At 41.3% G+C, this 21,856-nt stretch overlaps 1 protein-coding gene across 5 annotated transcripts in view; it reads left to right on the top strand.

The window, feature by feature from the left end:
• The window catches only part of SNX2 (sorting nexin 2), a 38,399-nt gene that overhangs the window by 10,783 nt on the left and 5,760 nt on the right, over window positions 1-21,856 (top strand). For 3 of the 5 annotated variants that reach the window (XM_048499624.1, XM_048499620.1, XM_048499621.1), the window contains exons 3-13: window positions 1,079-1,242; window positions 3,575-3,641; window positions 3,955-3,998; window positions 4,084-4,225; window positions 6,222-6,300; window positions 8,254-8,329; window positions 10,099-10,212; window positions 15,997-16,090; window positions 17,094-17,299; window positions 19,629-19,772; window positions 20,835-20,846. In XM_048499624.1, the coding sequence (XP_048355581.1) occupies window positions 1,079-1,242; window positions 3,575-3,641; window positions 3,955-3,998; window positions 4,084-4,225; window positions 6,222-6,300; window positions 8,254-8,329; window positions 10,099-10,212; window positions 15,997-16,090; window positions 17,094-17,299; window positions 19,629-19,772; window positions 20,835-20,846 (1,142 nt within the window). The remainder of the gene's footprint in view (window positions 1-1,078; window positions 1,243-3,574; window positions 3,642-3,954; window positions 3,999-4,083; window positions 4,226-6,221; window positions 6,301-8,253; window positions 8,330-10,098; window positions 10,213-15,996; window positions 16,091-17,093; window positions 17,300-19,628; window positions 19,773-20,834; window positions 20,847-21,856) is intronic. The other 2 variants (XM_048499622.1, XM_048499623.1) reach the window with 1 other exon arrangement.

The following is a 21,856-nucleotide window of genomic DNA, read 5'->3' as shown; positions in this document are numbered from 1 at the left end:
AGAGTAGTGGAGAGTATCCCTTTCTTGCCAGAGACAGCCATAACCCATTTTGTAGCTGACATTTTAATTGGTTTTATTGTTCTATCTATTGCTTTTTGCCTCCATTTTATTTGCATTTATTGTATTTTAAATATATTTTTAAACGCCGCAAGTTGCCCTGAGTCCCCTGCTGGGAGAGAGTGTGGGGTATAAATTAAACAACAAATGCACAGCACTTTGCAGTTCTTTATCATTTTGAGACTTGGGACTCATTAAGCAAATGTGTCATTTTTGCTGTTGTAGGTTTTTGATCTTACACAGAAGTACATTGAAAATAGATATTGGAATAAAAAGTCTCCGTTCCATAGAAAGATGATAGTATGGTCAGTTGAGGTGCAGCAGTTGAGAAAATTGTATGCAGTAGAATATAGTCCCAAATGAATATGAGAACTATCGTTTATTTATAACTCATTAACCAACTATCACCAGTACTTGCTTTTTACAAACTGCATCATACTTTTTCTTGGCAAAATGGCTCACGGAGCAGGAGTGGGCATGTGTATTTCTATAGAGAACTCTCCTCACTGTTATTTTAACTCCAATTGCAAAGGGCTCCAATTGCACAGTCACCAACAAAGTCACAAGAGTGGGCAGACAGGCAGGTCCCCTTCTGGCAGCTGCTTGTGAGATCAGCAAACGGAATCCGGGTAAGGGTGGCTTGGAGCCTGCTGCTCATGGCTGGCCCAGTACCTACAGGGAGACTGGGTTCACTGCAGGCGGACAGGTGGGCACCGTTTGGCCTGGCAAGCAAGGAAGGCCAGCTGGGAGTAAAGACGTATAATTGAGTTGGGTGCAAATATTGTATAATTAAACTGGATGGCAGAATGTATTTTTACTTTCAGATAGGGGGTGGGGAGCAGAGTTAGGTCGGCCCTAGGACCCAGGTGGAGTATTCTACAACAAAGAAGGTCCAGCATGAGGTAGAAGAATATATAACCCTACTATCATCTTTCTGTGCAACAGAGTATAGTCACATGTTTGCATTACAATGTTAAGTATATTAGTTCATGCATCTGCTTGTTAACTGTTCTTTATTTAGAAGCCACCGAGGAAGTTTCTCTGGATAGCCCAGAAAGGGAACTGATACTCTCTTCAGATTCTACTCCTGCAGTTACTCCTGTGACACCTACTACACTAGTAGCACCCAGAATGGAGTCCAAAAGTATATCTGTCCCTGTTGATTTTGATCGATCAAGAGAAGAGGTATTTATTTTCTCATGCCGTTTTCATTACACTCTAATGTTGGTGAGGCTGAGCTGAGTTATGAACTTGATGCAAATCTGGTTCTAGATCAAATCATGCCTGAGCTCTCCCTTAAATAACTAAACTGAGGCTATCACACTTTGATGACTTTATAAGAAGACTAGATTAACTGGAAAAGCCAGTAATGCTGGCAAATGTTGAAAGCAGCAGCTAAAGAGGAAGACCCAATATGAGGTGGGCTGACTCAATCAAGGAAGCCCTGGCTCTCAGTTTACTGCAGCTGAGCAAGACTGTTAACAGTAGTGTGTTTCAGAGGTCATCGATTATGGGACTGCCACAAGGCAGAAGTGACCTGTTGACTCTTACATACTCACTCAGAATCTTACGCCACGGATCCGCAAGAAAATATTTTGATGACTGCACAAGTTCTAAACAGCCGTTTTAATTTTTGAACTTATTTTTAGATTCAGACGAGAGGTAAAATTCCAGAAAGGACACATTTTTGAGGAAAATTACAAATATCTGCCTTATTTTATATTCTGACTTATTTTACTGCCTTAACCAAATTCATTGTCTATCATTTAGCATGTGAAATTGTAGTGCCTGGAGCGTTTATGAAATTTAAGCATGTTACGCCACTGTTTCCTTGTAGAATAATTGCAGATGCACTCAGTATTAGAGTGTGAGCTGTGAACTGTCGTACCCCACCTTACCAAAGGACATGTGTCACAGCATGAAAGATCATCAAAAGAAAAGAAGCAACACAGAAGGAAAGAAGGCCCTGCACGGGCCTCCCTTGAAGTTGGTGGCAATTTCTAGCTAGCGACAAGAATCTTGTATTTGAGTTGTGTACTATAGGATTGTCCAAGATAGATATTATATTATTATACTATAGAACATAGGTGTCAAACTTGCAGCCCTCCAGATGTTATGGACTACAGTTCCCATCATCCCCTGCCAGCATCATGCTGGCAGGGGATGATGGGAACTGTAGTCCATAACATCTGAAGGGCCGCGAGTTTGACACCTGTGCTATAGAAGGTCTTGCCTAAAAATTTCCATACTACGTATCTTGAGTGAGTAAAACCTGGTTTGGAGCATTTCATTCATTTCAGAAAACAAATATTTTGTTGGTGTTTTTAACATAATCAGGGAGTGGAAAGGGGGAAGGGAAGAGGTATTTTTTGCCTTTGCCTTCATGTGTATAATCCATGATGGAGCATTCGGAGTTCACACAGCTGAGGCTGACACCAATAACACTTCAAGATTTTAACTCCCCTTTCGATTCACTTTTCCGTTCATCAAAGACACCTGTCATAATGATCGTAGGTGCTGCCTTTCAGATTGTATAGCACAGGGGTAGGGAACCTGCGGCTCTCCAGATGTTCAGGAACTACAATTCCCATCAGCCTCTGTCAGCATGGCCAATTGGCCATGCCGGTAGGGGCTGATGGGAATTGTAGTTCCTGAACATCTGGAGAGCCGCAGGTTCCCTACCCCTGGTATAGCAAATAGATCATGATGTATACTGAACAGTTATAACACATAGAAGGGGGAGACTCTGTTTATGTAAAGAGTTCTGATTGCCCATAACTTTGTCAGTTGTTTGGACTAACAGTGCCGCAGCAATGAAATTGCTTTCTGTCTTAATGCTGTATCTGTGTCCTATTGCTACTCTTCCCCTTAATTCTTCAACATTTCTTCTGTTTTTATCTCCCCATTTCACCTGCTTCACGTTTGTGTTAGTGTGTGAAAACCACAGTGTGCCTCAACAGCAAAATGTTAAGCAACATAGCTTTAGTTTCTCATTCAGCAGGGCAAGGGGAGGTTTTGCTAGTCTCATGCAAGACAAGCCTCTTCCCCAATATTCTTACTATATATTACTGGAAGACTAAGTAGATGAAAGGCTCCATTTTCAGAGCAGGGCCAAGTAAACCTTAGGTTGTGATGCTTGCCATGGGACCCAAGTCTGCATGAGGGCACACCAATTAACTGTCAAAATTTCAGACTCTATTTTTTCCTGCTGTCTGAAAAGTCACTCACACTTTTGGCAACTGTACCCCCACAATTTTGTTTCCTGGTAAGTAAACCTTCCCCATGTAGTAGTTTAGCAACTACAAGATTTGTATCAAGAGGCAGTGTAAAATAAACTTCACTTGCCTTTCTAATAGAAAGTACATCTGAGAGATGTTTTCAGTGAAGTTCCATGATCTGGCTGTAGCTCAATGCAGGGCTGAGCCAGTTAGTAACCAGAAGCAAATTGCAACTTGATGACATTTTAATAACCATAAAGTCAAAGGGAACTTGATCACACTATATTTTGTCTTCCTAGATCGAAGAGGAGGCCAACGGAGACATGTTTGATGTTGAAATTAATGTGTCTGATCCAGAGAAAGTTGGTGAGTCTGAAAGCAGCGTGTCATAGAAATAGTTTTGGCATATTTTAATTTTCAGGGGGTTATAAAAATGGACTTATAAATCAAATTAGATTAGCGAGTTAATCTGTTTATTAGCAAGACTTTTATCCCACCTTTCTACCCTTATATGGCTACCAATGCACAAGCACATTAAAACAAGTTAAAACTGTAGCTTAAACTAAGTACAAAAGAGGAAAATGACAGATGAAGTTTTGGGGACACTCATTGTGTGAGCAGTTAAGTATCAAAGGAGTACTGAAGGACTGACCTATGACTCTTCTGTCTGTTGCTTTAGGTGACGGTATGAATGCTTACATGGCCTACAGAGTAACAACAAAGGTAACTTGTTTTGACAACAGAATTTGGACTGTTCTGTACCCTGTTAAGTGCTGAATATTTTAGAGCAGCTGTTTTTCTTTTTTAGACCAGTCTGTCCATGTTTCACAAAAATGAATTCTCTGTGAAAAGAAGATTCAGCGACTTCCTTGGTTTGCACAGCAAATTAGCTTCAAAATACCTGCACGTTGGGTACATTGTGCCTCCAGCGCCAGAGAAAAGTATTGTCGGTAAGCAGCGATTCGTGAACGGATTGTGTTCCTTTTTGAAATGCCAGAATGTTCGTTTGGTGTTTTTGTTTTGCATCTTTCTAGTAATCATTGATCTCTAGAATCAAGTTGGGAAAGAAAAGTACTGAATTCAAGGATGTTCAGTTAACTCAACAAACAATGTATTCTCTGTTTTGTCATCTTTTTGGTTTGAGGCACATGTTTGCATTTTACTTAGATCAAACCTTCCCAGTTTTCTATGGGTGGAATTGTGAGTCCTTTGCATTGGCAATAGCCCTTCCCATTGAATCTTGGAGCACAAAGTTTAACTGAGTAAAAGCAGCTTTGGGCAGCTTTCAGAGCCAGTATGGTGTAGTGGTTAAGAGCTGTGGACTCTAATTTGGAGAACCGTGTTTGATTCCCCACTCCTCCACATGAACGGCAGACTTTTATCTGGTGAACCAGATTTGTTTCCCCTCTCCTACATTCCTGCAGGGTGGTCTTGGGTGACTCTCTGAACTCTCTCCACACCACCTACCTCATAAGGTGTCTGTTGTGGGGAGAGGAAGGGAAAGGAGTTTTAAGCCACCTTGAGGGTCCTTACAGGCGGGGTATAAATTCAAGCTCTTTTTTTCTTCTTGATTTCTAATGTTCATTTTAAAATAGACATTAAAACCAGGCATTCACTGTCTAAATTCTTAGTAAAGACAAAAAGCTCTTACGTAAAGGAAAACTGGGTCTGAATTCTGTCTGTAAAAATATGTGTCTTAGTGCACTATCAGCAAGGCTCAGTGGATAATATATAACTGTGTAGGGTTATTAATGGACGCTGTAACTGATTTTGATAGAATATTTAACTTGTAGTGTTCGTGGTGGAAGTCAAACACAAATAAAATCCTGGAGTTCCATCTGCAAGCAGCTAATATTTCTCACTCACTGTGAACTTCCTTCTGTGCTGCTCCCCCCTTTTTTGCCACAATTATGTCCCATGAGCACTTTGCTGATTTTTTAAATACTTCTATTGGGTTTTAAAAATGGACAATACATTTAGTAGGCAGACATTATCCAGTGCCCTTTTGACCTTGTCAACATTAACGTATTGGAAAGTTCTTACTATACCCATTTTTTTAAAAAAAGAGGAGTTGTAATTAAACACACCTCTGGAGAAACAAAGGCAAAACCACCACCCCTTATCCACTCCTTCCCCTCCACACCATCTGTGTTTTAAACATTCACTGTAGCCAGTGGTGGGATTCAAATAATGTAACAACCGGTTCCGGTGGTGGGATCCAAATAATTTAAGAACTGGTTGTTTACAAGCACCGTTTCAACAACCGGTTCTGCCGAAGTGGTGCAAACCGGCTGAATCCCACCACTGACTGTAGCCCCTTGTAGGACGGGATTCCCTGTAAATATGGGGCCATCTCTCCAGATTTCCTTTTGAGTACTTGAAGCATTAAATAAACATCTACCCTTTGGCCAAGGCATTGCTGGACATTCCATGACATAGTTGGGGACGGATTGGATGACTTAAGTCAGGGGTGTCCAACTCAGGTGCCCCAGATGTTCATGGACTACGATTCCCATCAGCCCCAAATGGGCCATGCTGGCAAGGGCTGATGGGAATCGTAGTCCATGAACATCTGGGGCACTTGAGTTAGACACCACTGACTTAAGGTTAACAACAGCCTGGTTACTTCCAAACACTACTAAGAGGGACAGAGTTGACGTAAAACGCCCCCCATCCCCCATTTTGAACTTAATCCCTCTTAAAATATAATTAAATGTTGCCCCCCCCCACTTTATAGTTAACCTGAAGACCCGACAGCCCTTGCTAGCAAAGCAAGTCCTATTGAATCAGACTAGACTGCCCCTGTTTAAAGGCTGTTTTTTTTTAAAAAAGTTGGAAAGGTTCCTGGCTTTTCTTTTCTTTTCTTTGGGGGGGGGGGGGGCTCCTGAATTTTTGCTTATATATTCGTATCAAAATGTAAATGGCCCAATGTGACTTTCTTCAAAGGCATGACCAAGGTAAAAGTAGGCAAAGAAGATTCATCATCTACAGAATTTGTAGAAAAAAGAAGAGCAGCACTAGAAAGGTAAGGTACCTCTGCAATTCATAGGTGATTATGTGGCAGGGATCCCCAACATGGCGCTCATGGGCTCCGTGGCACTCGCCTTTTCATGATGCCCACCAAGTGCTTCTTAAGAAATGAGTAGGCCAGATAGAGAGCCAGCTTGGTGTAGGGGTTAAGAGCAGGTGGATTCTAATCTGGAGAACCAGGTTTGATTCCCCACTCCTCCACCTGAGTGGCTGAGCCTTATCTGGTGAACCAGATGTGTTTCCCCACTCCTACATTCCTGCTGGGTGACCTTGGGCTAGTCGCAGTTCTTCAGAGATCTCTTCAATCCCACCTACCTCACAAGGTGTCTGTCCTCCTCCTCCTCTCTCCTAGCAAGGCTTCTGATATATATATTTAAAGTACTTTGGCAGCAGCTGCCAGGCTAGCCCAGTTTCATCAAAGCTTGGAAACGAAGCAGGGTCAGCCCTGGTTAGTGTTTGGATGGAAGTCCAGAAGGAAGTCCAGAACTGTTATGCAGAGGCAGGCCGTGGCAATCTTTATATGTCTCTTGCTTGGACAACCCAACGGGAGTCAGCTGCGACTTGATGGCACTTTCCACCACTATTAGCATGGGTCAGCTGTCACCTTGATGGCCCAGGTTAGTTCAATCTCAGATCTCAGAAGCTAAGCAAGTTCAGCCCTGGTGAGTCCATAGATGGGAGGACCACCAAGGAAGTCCAGGACTGTTAACACCAAGGCAGGCAATAGCAAATGACTTCTGTTCATCTCTTCCCTTGAAAAACCTGCAGGGTTGATCTAAGCCAGGGGTAGGGAACCTGCGGCTCTCCAGATGTTCAGGAACTACAATTCCCATCAGCCTCTGTCAGCATGGCCAATTGGCCATGCTGGTAGGGGCTGATGGGAATTGTAGTTCCTGAACATCTGGAGAGCCGCAGGTTCCCTACCCCTGATCTAAGCTGACTTCAGCTTAACAGCACTGCCTTACACCAGTGAAAGCCCAGCTGCTCTTTTTAAATCTAGTGCTCAGAATAAGCCATAAGTCTATTTTAGGGAGTCAAATTATTCCCTCTGTCAATATAATGGCCCCTTTCCATCATGGTAGCTGAAGACTAGCATCTTCCTGCTGTCTCCATCTTCGTGGGATCGTTCATGTCTGAATATGTTCATGGGCCACTTTTCCTATAAATCTTTTGAGTTGCTGCCTTCCATATGTGTGTGAGAACTGGATTCCCTGTGCTTGAATCCTAATGCTCCACATTGTGTGGATCGTACGAAACTAGATCTTATATCTACCCTGATCTTGCCTCTTCCTTTTGAAATTGGGTAGACTGTTTTCATGTCACAACTGCCTTCTTGCTTTCTCTTTGTGAAGAGGTCTAGTTTTCCAAAGCTGCGTATTACTGAGAGTAGGGGAGTATAAATTACGGTAGTTTTGGTGCATGTTTAATATTGTGTGGTTGGCTTGCAGTTCTGGTTTTACGGCATGGATTTGCTTGCATTATTCTTTGCTTCCTGCTTGCCTGAAGTAGGGAGCAAAGAACGGTTGATATTAATTTGAACCCTTTGTCAGCTACCTTTCTTCCCTTCAGAACTCAACGTGTCTTATAATGTAAATAAAACCACAATTCTAGAAAATACATAGACAGTAGAAAATCACAATATATTTTTAAAAAAACTAAATTAGAGAAGTGTAATCCTACATAAAAACAAGTGCTTGCTGGCTAATTTGATAGGTTTTTGTTTCTGTTCTAATATGGCTAACCAAATACATATCTGTTAGCATCACAAGAGAAAAGGTTGAAGGGGGTCATTGAGAGAAATAGCCTCTAACGCAAACCCACATAATCACATTTTAAAACTGTTGTCCAGTTAACGAGAGGCTGTAGCCCCGTGCACGTTCTGTGGATAGCAGATGTTTTTGCAGTACTGTCAAGCGCACTAAATGTTGTGCAACTTTTTAAATCGTAGGTATCTACAACGAACAGTAAAACACCCGACCTTGTTACAGGATCCTGATTTAAGGCAGTTCTTGGAAAGTTCTGAGGTATATTCTGCTATTTGTCTTTTCCTCTACAGTGGCACTCGTATAACAAAACTCTTGTCATCGTATACATTTCATGCATCTAATTCTCCTGCACCTAAAGCCTGCGTTTACACCCTCATTAGACTTTTACCAGCTTGAAATTATTCAGCTAGCGCCTCATCTAATGCCAGCAAGCACTATTGCTTGCTGGAATGCTCTTTTGCAAATACCACCCCTGTCTAAAAAACCCGAAGTTCTGGATATGGACATGATTTAAGACTGGGTTTTTGTAATACAACAGTATTACAAAGTAGCTGTCATTGACCGTCTATCATGCTATAATTTGTCATAAAAAGAAAACAGGTGGTCATTTCTTTCAGTGGGTAACCTTTCAAATGCCAGGTTAAACTCGTGTTTTAAAAATCCATCCAGTTCAATGAGGATGTATAAGCACCCGCTGTAATAGTTGCCTGCGTGCTAGTTTACGTGACATTGCCTTTGTCAAAAAGTGACATTAATCATGTAACAATGTCATAATGTGAGACCATGCATTTTAACTGGAATATACTTTTTCCCCATTTAAAAAATTTAAATAGTCACCACCACAGCTGGGACTTTTTTGCCTTACCCACAGTTTGTGTCTCTCCACCCCGCCCACCAGCACTTCCATGCTAAGAAAGGAAGGATGTCATATAAAATTACTCTTACCATCATCACTGTGTGGATTATGGGGGAGCACTTCTAAAGTAGGATTTGGCAGGCATGAATCTTGTATTAGTCCTCCCTTTACACAGCTGGATTTGGGGGGGTGGGGGGTTGAAGGCCTGCTGTTGCTTAGCAGGAAGCAATTTAACTCTGCATGATTCTTCCTGAATTTGAAACTGATTGGTTGTGGAAATAATGCCAGTGCGGTACAGAGGTTAAGAGCGGTGGACTCTAATCTGGTGGAACTGTGTGTGTTTATCTGCTCCTCCACATGAAGCATGCTGCATGACTTGGGCTAGTTCTCAGAACTCTCTCAGGCCCACCTGCCTCACAAGGTGTCTGTTGGTGGGAGAGGAAGAGAAACAATTTTGTAAGCCACTTTGGAACTCCTTTAAAAATAGAGAAAAGCAGAGTATATATCCAGGCTCTTCTTCTCATCTGGTGAACTGGATTTGTTTCCCCACTCCTCCATATAAAGCCTGCTGGGTGACCATGGGCTAGTCACAGTTCTCTCTGAACTCTTTCAGCCCCATCTACCTCAAAAGGTTTCTGCTGGGAACAGGCCAAGGGAAGGCAATTGTAAGCCACTTTGAGACTCCTTAAAAGGTAGAGAAAAGCAGGATATTAAAAACAACTCTTCTTCTGCTGCTGTGATTCATCTTTGCTTATGGATCACAGAGGTAGATTCCAGCGTTTGAGGTTTATGAAAGATAGTAATGCAGTAATGCATGTTAGAATTTGTGCTTGTGCTCTCGACATATTTTGTCCCACGGTGCTGCTGCACCTGCGATTTGGACAAGATAGCAGGACCTAATTCTTGAAGATTGTGCTGTTTCTTTTTGTCGTCCAGGTGATATTGTAACCAAGAACATTTCTCAGACTTGTTACACAGAAACATAAAAGCGCGGAAGAAAAGCCTGTTCAGAGTTTTCCCCTGAGAATGTAAAAACCGTCAATTCAAGAAATCACTGAAATATATCGGGGGGCTGGGGAACTACTGTATCCTTGTCAGTCCTTCCACTGCCCGGCTAAACCTCTAGTTTTTAACACTGGTTTCTTAGCCATTCTTTATCATTCCATTCCAGCTGCCGAGAGCAGTGAACACCCAGGCTCTGAGCGGAGCAGGATTATTGAGGATGGTCAACAAGGCTGCCGACGCTGTTAACAAAATGACAATCAAGATGAACGAATCAGATGCTGTAAGAGCTTCCCCCCCCCCCCCCTCAGCTTTAATGGTGATGTGCCTTAATCGGGCTCAAAATTCAACTCTCCCCGTGTATCCCCCCAGAGGGCATTATGCTCTGTTGGCAACAACCTGCTGGAAATCCCTGATTCTAGAAAATTCTGGCTGTCTTCAGCCAGGGGCAGAGCCTTTTCAGCTCTGGCCCCAGCCTGGTGGAACTCTCTGTCAAATGAGACCAGGGCCCTGAGAGATCTGGCTCAGTTTCGCGGGCCAAAATCCAAAAAGGGTAAATTGGGTATAGTGCAGGAAGCCTCAGCTATGGAGAAAGCACCATGCCCTGACTGCTTTTTTGTAATAAAGCACAAAGCTTTAGCGCAAACGTTTATTAAAGCGCAAAAAGTGATCGGTGCAGAAAGGGGCAAACCGTGCAAAAATTCCTGAACTTGCTAGTGGATTTTGAACCTGCAAGGACCAACAGCTAATATTTGGACCCCATAATGGTCTCTGTAAATCAGGGACTCTGGTGTATTGGCCTGACAGTCTTGCATCATCCCTGATATTAGTTGGATTGTATAGTATCTGTATATTATTGTTTTAGGAAATTTTGCACTGTCTGCACCACTCTGGACTGATCACTTTTTCCATTTTAATAAATGTTTGCTCTTAAGACTTTGTGTCTTAAATTAAAAAGCCACTAGGGTATGGTGGTTTTTCCATAGTTGAGTTAATTTCACAGGGCCCATAAGCTGGAGATGTTCCACCAGGTCTGTGGTTGACACAGCAACAGTTGCATTATGACTGCCCTGCCTGCCCTACTTTTATATTTTGTGTTATTTATGACTTTATTTGAGTCTATACTTGTTTATAGATTGCTTTCCGGTTTTTATGCTCCTCCCTCCTAGGGCGGTCATCCTGGGAACTAGAATGTTAATGAAGTATTTGTTTGTTTTCCCTGCTCCTTCACATGAAGCCGGGGTGACCTTTGGCATTGTCACAGTTATTCAGAACTTTCTCAATCCTGCCAACCTCACAAGGTGTCCATTGTGAGGAGAGGAAGGGAATGTGATTGTTAAGCCACTTTGATTTTTTTTTTTTAAATATTTTTATTGATATTTCGGAATTATTACAGATTTATATTGTATACTTTATATACATCCTCCATATCATTTTTCCCCCTTTCTCCCCCCACCCTCCTTCTTCTTCTCTTCTTTAGATGCGCAGCAGCAGGTCCATTCTTTTCAATCTTCTTGTCCATTTTTCTTCTGTAATTCCAATGCTTAGCCAGTCTTTGAATTCCATCCAAATCTCCTTCATATCCTTTTGCTTTTCTTGCCATATTTGATTTCTTGACATTGTGTCGAAAATTTCTAATTGTATTTGCTCCCATATATATTCCAACCATTTCTGCATTGTCCAGATTTTTTTTGTCCTTCCACCCCAATGCTATTACTGCATGGACCGCTCTAATCATGAATTTGAAAAGTTTTCTTTTTCTTTGTTCTATTATAGTATAATCCACTATACCTATAAATAGTAAATCTATATTTATCTTTATTTTTACCTTTACATATTTTTCTATGTATTTTATCACATTTTCCCACATATTTTTTACTTCTATACATTCTAGCCACATATGGGTATATATTGCATTTTTTTTCTCCACAATGCCAACATTTCGGACTGAGCCCACTTATCATATATGCCAACTGTTTCGTGTTCTATACCATTTTAATATTAATTTCTTCTCTAGTTCTGCATATTTATCTATTTTTATTTTATTCATATTATCTATAATCCTTTTAATAAGGTCTATGTCTTTCACTCCATCTTGTTGCCATTTTTCCATTATGATTCTTATCATGAGTTATTGATCTTCTATCATGTTTTTGTATATAACTCCTAATATTTGTCCTTTTCTTTTCCTCATATATTTTTATACAACTTTTCATTATACACTCTTTCCTCCCTCCTGAGGCTTTTATCTTTTCCCAGATTCCTCTTAATAGTAACCAGTTTTCTTTACCTCCTTTCTCTATAAAATTTGGAAACGGTATTAATTCTCCTCTTTCATTGTACAATTGTGCTACTTTGTATATTCCTTTGTCTGTGTAGGGATCTTATTGTTTGTGCTCCTTCCTGTCCAACCATGCTCAAGGAAAGTGGTGTCAGCCCCTGGCATCCATTTTCCCTTCCATTTCTCCCAGATTTCCATTAACACCTTTCTAGGGCCTTTTAATTTTTGTCTTTCTATTTTGAACAACTTGAATATATTCCAAAGCTACCCGTGTTCAAGTTTATTTCATTTTCGGAACTTCATCCATCTGTCTCCTTTATCTATTTGAATTCCCATCAAACTTTTTATTTGAAATGCCTCGTATTCCTGTAATTTTGGGAGCCCCCAGCCCATTAGTTTTTTAGACATATAGACTATTTTATTCATCACTCTTTGGTTTCTTTTGATTAAATGCCCATAGTTTAATTTTCTTATCCCATTCTTCAAATTGTTTTTTCTTAATCTCCAACGGCAAAGTACGAAATAGATAGAAGAGTTTTGGCATTATACACATTTTTAATGCTACTATTCTCTTAGAAATAGATAGATTCTTCCTTGCCACTCCTTTAATTGCTTTTTTTCCATATTACTGTGAATTATATTTAAACATCTTTTCCTTCTTATTTGTTAATGTTATACCTAAATATTTAATCTTCTTCTTCACCATTTCTTTTCCTAGTAGTTTTTTTTCTATATTTATTCCCAGGATTTCAGATTTCTCCATATTAACCACCAAACCAGAATGCTTTTGAAAGTCTTCTAATATTATTTTTAATTCTTTTAAAGTTTCTACAGGGTTAGTTGTTATTAGTAATAAGTCATCTGCAAATAAGTTTAATCTTATTTCTTCTTTATTGATTTTATAGCCTTTGATCCTACCATTATTTCTAATTCTATCCGCTAAGTATTCCATTGCTACTACAAATAATGATGGAGAAAGCGGACATCCTTGTTTCAACTCATCCATTATTTATGATAATCTTTGCTCTATTGTTTTTATATAATTCTTTTGGTATCATTTTTGATCCCTTTCCAAATCCCGTCTGTTCCATTATTTGGAATAAATATGCGTGGCTAACTGTGTCAAATGCTTTATAGACATCTAATTTTATCATGGCATATTTTTTATCCTTACCGTATCACATTCAATACATTTCTTATGGGATAGCTAATATCTCTGTCCTTCCTGGTTTTAATATAGTGATTATTTCTGTTTCTCTCCATGTTTCTGGTATTTTCTGTCCCTTTAATATCTTATTATATAACCTTTGTAATTCAGGTATTAATATTTCTGCCATTTCTTTGTAATACTCTGCTGTAAATCCATCTAAACCAGGAGACTTGTTGGTCTTTAATTCTTTTATTACTAAGCCTATTTCTTCTTGTGTTATATCTTTCTCCATACTTTGTTTCTCCTCCTGTGTTAGATCTTTTTTTATGTATTTCCTCTATCCTTTCTGTGTCTATCCTTTTAAATAATTTTTGATAAAATTGTGCAAACCTTTGTCTAATTCTTATGTTTCCTGTTATTCTTTCTTTGTTTTCACTTGTTATTGATTTAACTCTTTGTTTTTCTTTCTTTTTCTTTAAATAATTGGCTAGTTGTTTCATTGACTTTATATTGGTTCTTTGAAATTGTGTGTCTTTCATAACTCTAATTGATCCAATTCCTCCAGTTGTTTATTTAGTAGTTTTAATTCTTTATCGTCAGTCATACTACTCTTGTTCTGTATTCTGTCTCTGCACGCTTTGATTTTTTCCACTCATTCATGTCTTTCCTTATTTACGGCCTTTTTCTGTCTTTTCTTTATTTCTGTACAATACCCTCTCGTTACAGCCTTTGAGGCATCCCATAACATCCTCAGAACGGTGTTTTCTATTTTCCCTAAAAAAGTAGTTTTCATTCCTTCCTGTAAAATCTTCTTATTTCTTTCATTCTTCATTATAATATTGTCATATCTCCATCTATACTGTTTGTCCTCTTTTGCCAGTCTGAGTGTAGCTACCACCGGAGCATGGTCTGAAACCCACTACATTGTATAGACTCCATGTTCTTTGTCAGAATATAGTCTATGTATATTCCATTGTTTAAAGCCCTGATAAGTTCTCAAATCCATATTACAGTCTCCCACTATTAATGTGTCTCCTTTATATTCCCTTTTTACTCTGTTAAATTGTTTTTAGGCTGCACCTTTTGTTGGGGTGCATATAAGTTCATTAGTGTTATTTGTATCTCATTAAGAAAACCTTGTAACAAAATCCATCTCCCATTTTGATCCTTCAATATTTTTTGCACTTGTATGTTTATATTATTTTTCACTAAAATAGCAACACCATTCTTCCTTCCCTCTGCCCTTGATTCACATAAGGTTCTCCAGCCCTGTGCTTTGGTTTAAAGGAGCAATATCTCTTTTTTATGTGTTTCTTGGATGCAAACCAAATCCCAGTTTTCTTTCTTAACTAGTTTGGCTAGTTTAAATCTTTTGAAATTGGAATTTAATCCGTTAATATTTACAGATACAAGTTTTAAATCTCCTGCCATAAGTAATGATTTTGTCTACTATTTTCCTCTTCCCAGATGTTCTGAGGAGAGATTCCTCCCTCCCACATCTTGGATTTTTTCCTCCCCAGCATATATTCTTAGTCAATTCTCTCTGTTAATGGCAATCAATCAGTTTAAAAATTCTTATAACATTCCAATAAAAAGATACTTCTAAATACATACATATCAACTAAATTGCATCTTACAACCTATTTTTCCCTCAGAAGAGAGTTTTCTGTCTGGGCATTCCGCCCATTTTGATGTTTACTGAAACAGTGTTAAAGCTAGATAATACTATTCAAAACAAATGTCTGGGAACCTTTCCCAGATTGTTAAAGTAAACAATGTTAGAGCAGATTACTGTTTTAATATCTTCCAAAAACTACATACAAGAGTTATTTTAGTTAGTGATTGTTATTCAGTTAGATTCTATTAGTACCATTAGTGTTTTCTTGATTTGCAGCGTTTCTGGTGAGAGATCTTGTCTCACAAAAATTTTCTTGCCTTTATACATCAAAGGCTGAGCATTTCTCAGCTTCTTGTATAGTGTTTCGTGTCGTTGGAATGTTTATAGAATTGAGCCACTGTATTAATTGGTTTTTTATATCTGTTTCGTCCTCCATTCTCGGGACTCCAATTAAACGAAGGTTTGCGCGTCTTTGTCTATCTGAGAGAGAGGCTATTTTTGATTTCAAGAAGTCAATATCGTCAGTGTTTTTCTTTATTTGTTTCTCGTTTTTAATCACTCTCCCATGACAACAGAAAGTTTCTTTGACATGTCTTGTATGTCTTTATCAATTGCAATCAGGTTGATCTGTGTTGTCTTAGTAAAGTCATCAAAGGAAGCCTTTATCTGATTTGTTAGCTCTGACAAATCTGTTTTAGTTACATAAGTTTCCTTGGGCGCCATGTTTTTGCTTCGCCCTTTATCTTTTTAGTATTTTAATTGGACTCACCGGTTTGTTTTTCGTCTCTTCAAAGCTGTCCGGTGTTCTCTCTTTTGAGTTCTCTGTTTTAAGTTGATTATTAGTCTTTATCTTCTCTTTTATGCCATTAAATCTTTGTTGTTTGCCGGGAGGGTGTCGAAAAGCGTCTAATCCTTGTCGGACATGCGCAGAAAAGCCGTTAAGCCACTTTGAGACTCTTTAAAGGTCGAGAAAAGCGGGGTATAAAAAAACCAACTTTGCTTCTTCACTTCTTGCCAGTGGTTTGAGGAAAAACAGCAGCAGTTTGAAAACCTGGATCAGCAACTTCGGAAGCTTCACGGCAGTGTGGAGGCCTTGGTCTGCCACAGGAAAGGTAGGCATCTTCCTATCAAATTTTCAAAAGTGACCTGTGTGAAATTTAGACATTCAGTCTGAACGTGTCCTGAGCTAGATCAGGGGTAGGGAACCTGCGGCTTGAGAGCCACATGCGGCTCTTCTGCCCTTGCACTGCGGCTCCACGAGCCGAGCCGCTGGCCCCATCCTTGCCCGCCCTGCAGGCAGCAGGGCGGGCGCACCAATTGCCCACGGCCGGCTGGGCTGCGCCGCAGGCTTCCCCTCTCGCCTGCCCCGTTGAAGCAGGGTGGGTGTTTTTCTGGCGGCCGCAAGGCCGAGCCGCCAGCTTCATCCTTGCCCGCCCTGCAGGCAGCAGGGCAGACGCATCCATCCGCTTCTCAGAATGAGCGGAGTAAAAGGTAAAAAACCCCAATATATACAGTGTTATCTTTATTTTAAATGTCAAAAATTATTTGCGGCTCCAAGTGTTTTCTTTTCCCATGGAAAACGGGTCCAAATGGCTCTTTGAGTGTTAAAGGTTCCCTACCCCTGAGCTAGATGGTCCAGGCTAGCCTGATCTCTTCTGATTTTGAAAGCTAAGCAGGGTCACCCCCGGTTCGTACTTGGATGGGAGACCACCAAGGAAATCCAAACCACCTCTATTCATCTCTTGTCTTGAAAACCTTAGGCCAGGTGCAACTTGACGGCACTTTCAGTCTAAATACCTCTGACCTTTTCAGCAATGGAAGCTTAGCTTTTTGTACAGCCTCAGCAGTGTTGTGATAGTGAAAAAAGTTATGGAGATAGTTTGGAGGTAAGAAAGCAGGGGTGCCCAGCTCTGGCCCTCCAGATGTTTATGGACTACAATGCTTGCAAGGGCTGATAGGAATCATAGTCCATGAACATCTGGAGGGCCAGAGTTGGACACCCCTGGTGTAAAGGCTTACTGGTAGTTCTGTTAGAGAAGGTAATTTGCCATACACTATTCAAAATGTTGCCTCTCTACCCAGTGACAAGTCAGTGTTGTTTCTACCTCATTTCAGAACTTTCATCCAACACAGCTGCCTTTGCTAAAAGTGCTGCCATGCTGGGAAACTCTGAAGACCACACGGCTTTATCAAGGGCTCTGTCGCAACTGGCAGAAGTGGAGGAAAAAATAGATCAGTTGCATCAAGAACAAGCTTTTGCTGATTTCTATGTCTTTTCTGAGCTGCTCAGTGACTATATTCGCCTTATTGGTGCGGTGAAAGTAAGTCCCCCCCCTTAAGGAACTATCTGATCTTTTTGCAAGGCAGACTTTATACACGTGCACGATATAAGAATGCAATGAGTTCAGCAGTAAAACGGAGTCAAGTCTGGCTGTTGTGGGTTTTCCGTGCTGTTTGGCTGTGGCCTGGCAGTTTCTTTTCCCAATGTTTTGACTGCCTGTATGGCTGGCATCCTCAGAGGCATGTCACAGGAGATGCCAGCCCCAGATGTGGGTGAAATGTTGGGAGCAAGAACTACCAGACCACAGCCTGGAAGACCCATAACAGCCAGTTGATTCTGGCAGTGAAAGCCTTCGACAATGCAGAGCTAAATCTCAAATTGTGGAATTGAAGTTGTCCTTTGGTCTCAGCTAAACTCCAACCTTTTGAAAGAGCTTAATACGAAATGGGGGCCACTTATACTCTTTGCCACATAAAGAACCAAGGAGATGTGTGGATAAATCCCACCACATTTTCCTGGATCTTCTTTATGTTGAATGCCCCACTGGATCCTAGTGCCTGCCGTCTCCTCCTCCACCCTGATTCTCTGTTCGCATCAGAGAATCGTATTGAAGTGCGACTTGTGCCATAGCCATTATTGTCCTTATGGCAAACATCGATCTTTGCAAAAATATCGTTTATATTGCTCTGGACAAGTGCAACTTTACAAAAAGTCTTGCTGATAGCCATCCGGGGCAATATAAATGACCTTTTAACAAAGATCGAAGCAGGCAATAATGGTATTGACTCAAGCAGCTCTTAAATACGATTCTCTAATGTGAACAGAATTAACTCTATTTGCAGCAGTGGAAACAGGGTGGAGGATCACACTTCATTCTTTGTGTTGAATGGAGTATAGTCATGGAATCAGAATTTACTGGGTGCATGCCAAGTCTTGAGAGCCAGTGTGATGCAGTTGATAGAATGGAGGACTAGGTGACCTGGGTTCAAGTCCTCACTGCCACCATGGAAGCTTCCAAAAAGGGCTTGGACAGATTTATGGAGGAGAAGTCGATCTATGGCTCCCAATCTTGATCCTCCTTGATCTCAGATTGCAAATGCCTTAGCAGACCAGGTGCTCAGGAGCAGCAGCAGCAGCAGAAGGCCATTGCTTTCACCTGCACGTGAGCTCCCAAAGGCACCTGGTGGGCCACTGTGAGTAGCAGAGAGCTGGACTAGATGGACTCTGGTCTGATCCAGCAGGCTAGTTCTTATGTTCTCATGTTCCTGGGTGACCTTGGGCCTGTCACAGATTCTCACACGCACAAGGTTGTTGTGAAAAAATGGAGGCGGGGAGCGAGAACAGTGATGTTCTAAGCCCCTTTAAGTCCCAACAGTAGGGAGATCAGTGAAATATGAATAAGTCAATGCAGAAATTCAGTCATCTTGGGTAAGCCTAGAGATGTTGTTTGATTCCAGCTGTGTTGCTGCAGACCTGAATATATGATGCTTAGTTAAAAATGTATTGTCAAAGGTTTTCACAGCTGGAGTCAACTGACTGTGGGTTTTCCAGGCTGCGTGGCTGTGGTCTGCTAGTTCTGTCTCCTAATGTTTTGCCTACAACTTTGCCTGCCATCTTCAGAGGCATGTCACAGAAAGATGTCATTCTCTCTGTGAGGGAGAGAAACGCATCTCACCCTGACATGGCTCTGAAGGTGCTAGCCACAGATACAGGCAGAACGTTAGGAGAAAACAACTGCCAACCCACGGCCACACAGCCCGGGAAATCCCAGAACAGCCAACAAAGTGAAAATGCTCAGTTTACTATTCAGTTCCGTATGCTTTGCCTCTAAGGACATAAGAACATAAGAACTAGCCTGCTGGATCAGACCAGAGTCCATCTAGTCCAGCACTCTGCTACTCGCAGTGGCCCACCAGGTGCCTTTGGGAGCTCACGTGCAGGATGTGAAAGCAATGGCCTGCTGCTGCTCCTGAGCACCTGGACTGTTAAGGCATTTGCAATCTGAGATCAAGGAGGATCAAGATTGGTAGCCATAGATCGACTTCTCCTCCATAAATCTGTCCAAGCCCCTTTTAAAGCTATCCAGGTGAGTGGCCATCACCACCTCCTGGGCAGCATATTCCAAACACCAATCACACGTTGCGTGAAGAAGTGTTTCCTTTTATTAGTCCTTATTCTTCCCCCCAGCATTTTCAATGAATGCCCCCTGGTTCTAGTAGTGTGAGAAAGAGAGAAAAATTTCTCTCTGTCAACATTTTCTACCCCATGCATAATTGTATAGACTTCAATCATATCTAAAGAGCAACGTGTGGTAGCTTTTCACAAGGGTTTCATCCGTCTTTTCATTGTTGCGCCGTCTCCCTCTCCAGGGGGTGTTCGATCACCGAATGAAGTGCTGGCAGAAGTGGCAGGATGCTCAGGTCATGTTGCAGAAGAAGCGGGAAGCCGAAGCAAAACTTCAGCTCGCCAACAAACCGGACAAGCTGCAGCAAGCGAAGGATGAAATCAAGGAGGTAAACGAGCAGCTTGAACGTTGTGCGTTTTCTTGGCTGTCTTTCTTTCTCTGTTCATTGGGTTTAATGTGTTCATAGAATCATATAGAATTGGAAGAGACCCAAGGGCCATCAAGTCCAACTCCCTGCAATGCAGGAACACACAATCAAAGCACCCCTGACAGATGGCCATTTCGTAATGAGTTGTAAATCATTGCTTAGGACTATGAGGAGTGGTTGGGCGCTCTTGTGCAGGAGTCATCTGCATGAGTTCTGAAAGACATCTTTTAATTCTGATGTACTGAATGGTGGATTTTAAAACAAGTGGGAAAGCTTGTGCTTATTTCCAAAATAAGTAGAGTTGAATTCTACCACTGCACCCAGCTAAATTATTCCTTTTATTATTAAATCACTATGTCTCCCCTCCCCTCATGGGCTTGGGACAGATTAACAATGCAAACATCACTTGATACAAATCCATTTCACCAACTAGAACAGTTCTAAAAATTTACAGTCCCTACAATACCAATTAATCAATGACGACAAGGCTTAACTAAATTCATTAATTCATTAAACGGCAGCCAAATTTGATGGTAAAATCAAGTGTTGGCACGGTTAAACATCATCCTTCTGCTCATAACCAATAACAAGCCACGTACCACCTAACAAGAGAGTTACGGTATGGTGAAATAAGTTAAGATAAATGAAAATAAAGTAAAACAAAGCAAATTAGGGGAAATGAAGGGGAGTCCTAAAGATGCCAAGACGTTGCTGCCTCAGCCATATGCCTGGTGGAACAACGCTCGTCTTGCAGGCCCTGCAGAAATGCATCAGGGCCCGTGTAGCGTGTTTCTGGCTCCAGAAGAGGGTTCTGCATTTAGCAGAATTGCGTGGCAGGATCCAATCCGTTGATATGGTTAAAATCATGACACGCAGTCGCGCCAGTGTTTTGCTCAGTGACCATTCCGTCTGTGTGTGCATCCATGTGTGTGTGAATGCATGTAACAGTATGACTTCCATAAAACTGTTGAACCTTTTGAAGTTGCTATAATCTTTGCACTCTTTCTATCATGCTTCATTAAGGAAATTGAAGAGGTAGGGTAACTTCCATATTGCTTTTTTTCCCCCTCCCCATTCCAGCTGTTGTGTTAGCACAGAGTAGTTGGGTTTCCCACTGTTAATTTAACTAAGAAACACCGGGGCAGTCTTCCATAAATCAAAAAATGTGAGCAGAATAGCTTCTTCCTCGTGTGAGCTGTCTTGTAATTCTATACGCAGCAGCTCTTATTGAGCAGGTATGCACAGAAATGTTCTGTTTTGTTCAGCTCCAAGGAATGGAATGTGGGCTAGAGGATAACTATAGTTTCTTTCTGGGGTTAATCACATTGAAACATTAAACTGGCACATAATAATGCAACAATGGTTCCACTGTAACCAGAGTTTGAAGCCTGCTACCCTGATTCACTGTGTACCTTAACTTGACAATGGCTGCATCAGTGTTCATGCCATGCTGAGATGGGTGGGCAAAGAGAACATGTAGCTTGCTTGTTCCAGTTATATAAACAGGAAACTCTGTGCATACTCTGGTGTGCAGCCACAGTCTAGGCCAGTGGTTCTCAACCTGTGGGTCGTGACCCCTTTGGGGGTCGAACGACCCTTTCACAGGGGTCACCTAAGACTCTCTGCATCAGTGTTCTCCATCTGTAAAATTGATAAATATAAGAGTTGGGGGGCACCACAACATGAGGAACTGTATTAAAGTCGCGACATTAGGAAGGTCGAGAACCACTGGTCTAGGCAAACTGCGGAACAGTCCCAGAAAAGCTGGTATTGACCTGTGTGCATGCACACACTAATATGCAAGGTCAGGTTCCAGTTGGATATACCATGTTTCCCCGAAAATAAGACCTGCCCCGAAAATAAGCCCTATCATGATTTTTCGGGATTTTTGGAGGAGGCTTAAAATATAAGCCCTACTCCAAAAATAAGCCCTGCTGGTAGTTCTAGATCAGGATGGCGTGATCCAGCAGGGTGCTCCCTGCCAATGAGGATGCAGCTTGCATCACACGTGATGGGGAAGCAACGGATCTGCCGAGAGCCCGCCT

This window comes from Sphaerodactylus townsendi, linkage group LG06 (assembly GCF_021028975.2).
Source record: "Sphaerodactylus townsendi isolate TG3544 linkage group LG06, MPM_Stown_v2.3, whole genome shotgun sequence".
NCBI lineage: Eukaryota > Metazoa > Chordata > Lepidosauria > Squamata > Sphaerodactylidae > Sphaerodactylus > Sphaerodactylus townsendi.
Note: the sequence above shows the minus strand (reverse complement) of the source record. Positions and strands in the feature narration are given on the sequence as shown.